Raw genomic sequence first — 2,290 nt, 5'->3', positions numbered from 1 at the left:
GCCAATGAAAGCCTAGTATGACTCAAGCGGAAGTGTTCAGTTATGTAATTATTGTACCTTTGAAACTGCTAGCCAAGTGTAAACGCACACCCTTCAACAGGGAATGCTTTATATATTTGTACTTTTGGTCCTGTTAATTTCTGTCACGGTGTCACCTCACATCAAATCAGAAAACGCACACCCTTAAACAGGGAATGCTTTATATTTCCATATAGAGATCGGCAGTACCAAAAGTCCAGTGTTCCAAAATCAATGGCCATCTTCATCGGATGCATCTGTTCACTTGCACTCTTGCTGCTCTGCTCCCATGTCTTCCAGCTTCTCTCAGACGCTCGCCGCCGTCTTCCACCGGGCCTGAGGCCGCTTCCGGTCATCGGCAACCTCCTCGACGTCGCCGGTGAGCTCCCGCACCGCTCGTTATCGCGCGTCGCCGAGCGGTACGGCCCGCTGGTGACGCTCCGCCTGGGCACCACGCTCGCCGTCGTGGCCTCCTCGCCGGCCACGGCGCGCGAGGTCCTGCACAGGCACGGCGCCAGCATCACCGACCGCGGCACGCCGGACGCGTGGCGCACCGAGGGGCACGAGAGCAACTCCATCTTCGCGTTGCCGACGCGCCACCACCGGTGGCGCGCGCTGCGCCGGCTCGGCGCCGAGCAGCTGTTCTCGCCGCGGCGGGTCGAGAAGCAGCGCCCGCTGCGCCGGGACGCCGTGCGCGGCCTCCTCCGCCACGTGTCGGAGCTGGCTGCGGCGTCCGGCGGCGGCGGAGGCACGGCGGTGGTCGACGTCGGGAGGGCGGCGTTCGCGGCCATGGCGAGCCTGCTGTTCGGGTCGCTGTTCTCGGTGGGCATCGACGCCGCGACGTCGTGCCAGTTCCGCGACGCGGCGCGGGAGTTCGCGCTGCTGACGCTGACGCCCAACGTGTCGGAGTTCTTCCCGGTGGTGGCCATGGCCGATCTGCAGGGCCTGCGGCGAAGGACGGCGAGGCACATCACGTGGATGTACCAGCTGATCGACGGCCATGTCGAACGGCGGATGCGTGGCCGGGAAACAGCCGGTGCGCACGGGGAGAAGGAGAAGGACCTGCTTGATGTGATGCTGGACATATCGGAGAAACAGGAGCAGAATGACGACAGCCTCACCATCAACCGGGGTGTGATAAGAGCATTTTTGGCCGTAAGTATATATATGGAGTATGGGCCTGTTTAGTTCATGAAAAGAAAATTTTTATGTGTCACATCATATGTTTGATCGGATGTCGGAAGGGTTTTTCGGACATGAATGAAAAAAATAATTTCATAACTCGCTTGGAAACCGTGAGACGAATCTTTTGAGCCTAATTAATTCGTTATTAGCACATGTGGGTTACTGTAGCACTTATGGCTAATCATGGACTAATTAGGACAAAAGATTCGTCTTGCGATTTCCCTCCTAACTATGCAATTAGTTTTTTCATTTATCTATATTTAATGCTTTATGTATGTGTCCAAAGATTCGATGTGATGTTTTTGAGAAAAAATTTAGGGAACACTACTTAAAAAAAGGTCATTGCATACGGGCGGGAGAGATTTTCACATGCGGTTGGCGCAACCGCATGCGGGAAATCGTCTGTGAAAATCGCCAACTTTGCATGCGGCCACGGCACCCGCTTCGCATGCGGGCGCTTAAGCCGACCGCATGCAAAGAGAAAAAATCGCCAAAAAAAAATAAAATTCCAAAACAAAAAAAAACCTAGCCCGCAGGCGGCGGTGCCGCCGCCCGAGCTCGCCGGCCGCTCCCGTGCCACCTGCCCCCGCTCCCACCGCCGCCCGCCCCGGTCCCGCCGTCGCTTGCTCCCGCTCCCGCTCCCACCGCCGGCCACCCCCCGCTCTCGCCGGATCCGAGCGGGACGAGGCCCGCCACCGCCGGATCTGGACGGGACAAGGCCCGCCGCCGCCGAATCCGGGAGGGACGAGGCCCGCGTCGCCGCCCCGTCGCCGCCCAATCGTCGTTGTCGTCGGGGTCGTTGTCGCGTCGCTCTCAGCCGCCTCCGTCCACCGGATCCGGGCGCCCACTCGTCGTCGGGGTCGTCGTCGTCGTCGTGGGGTCGGCGTCGTCGTCGCGCTGCTTTCTGCTGCCTCTGCCCGCCAGATCCGGGCGCCCAGTCATCGTCGTCGTCGTCGTCGGGGTTGTCTGCATCGGGGTCGTTGTCGTCATCGCGCAGCTCTCGGCCGCCTCCACGCGCCACGCTGTTCCCGCCCGACGCCACCGCGCGCCTTCCGCCGCCGCTCACCGTGCGCCACGCCACTCTCGG

At 60.3% G+C, this 2,290-nt stretch overlaps 1 protein-coding gene across 1 annotated transcript; it reads left to right on the top strand.

Moving 5' to 3' along the window:
* Positions 1–252: 252 nt before the first annotated feature.
* On the top strand, positions 253–1,252 carry LOC127758042 (carnosic acid synthase-like). The gene has a single exon (XM_052283660.1). It carries the CDS (start codon positions 253–255, stop codon positions 1,204–1,206), a length of 954 nt encoding a protein of 317 aa, XP_052139620.1. The 3' UTR covers positions 1,207–1,252.
* Positions 1,253–2,290: the final 1,038 nt, after the last annotated feature.

Source organism: Oryza glaberrima, chromosome 12 (assembly GCF_000147395.1).
Source record: "Oryza glaberrima chromosome 12, OglaRS2, whole genome shotgun sequence".
Taxonomy (NCBI): Eukaryota; Viridiplantae; Streptophyta; class Magnoliopsida; order Poales; family Poaceae; genus Oryza; species Oryza glaberrima.
The sequence above is the reverse complement of the archived record's forward strand: the minus strand, read 5'-3'. Positions and strand labels throughout refer to the sequence as shown.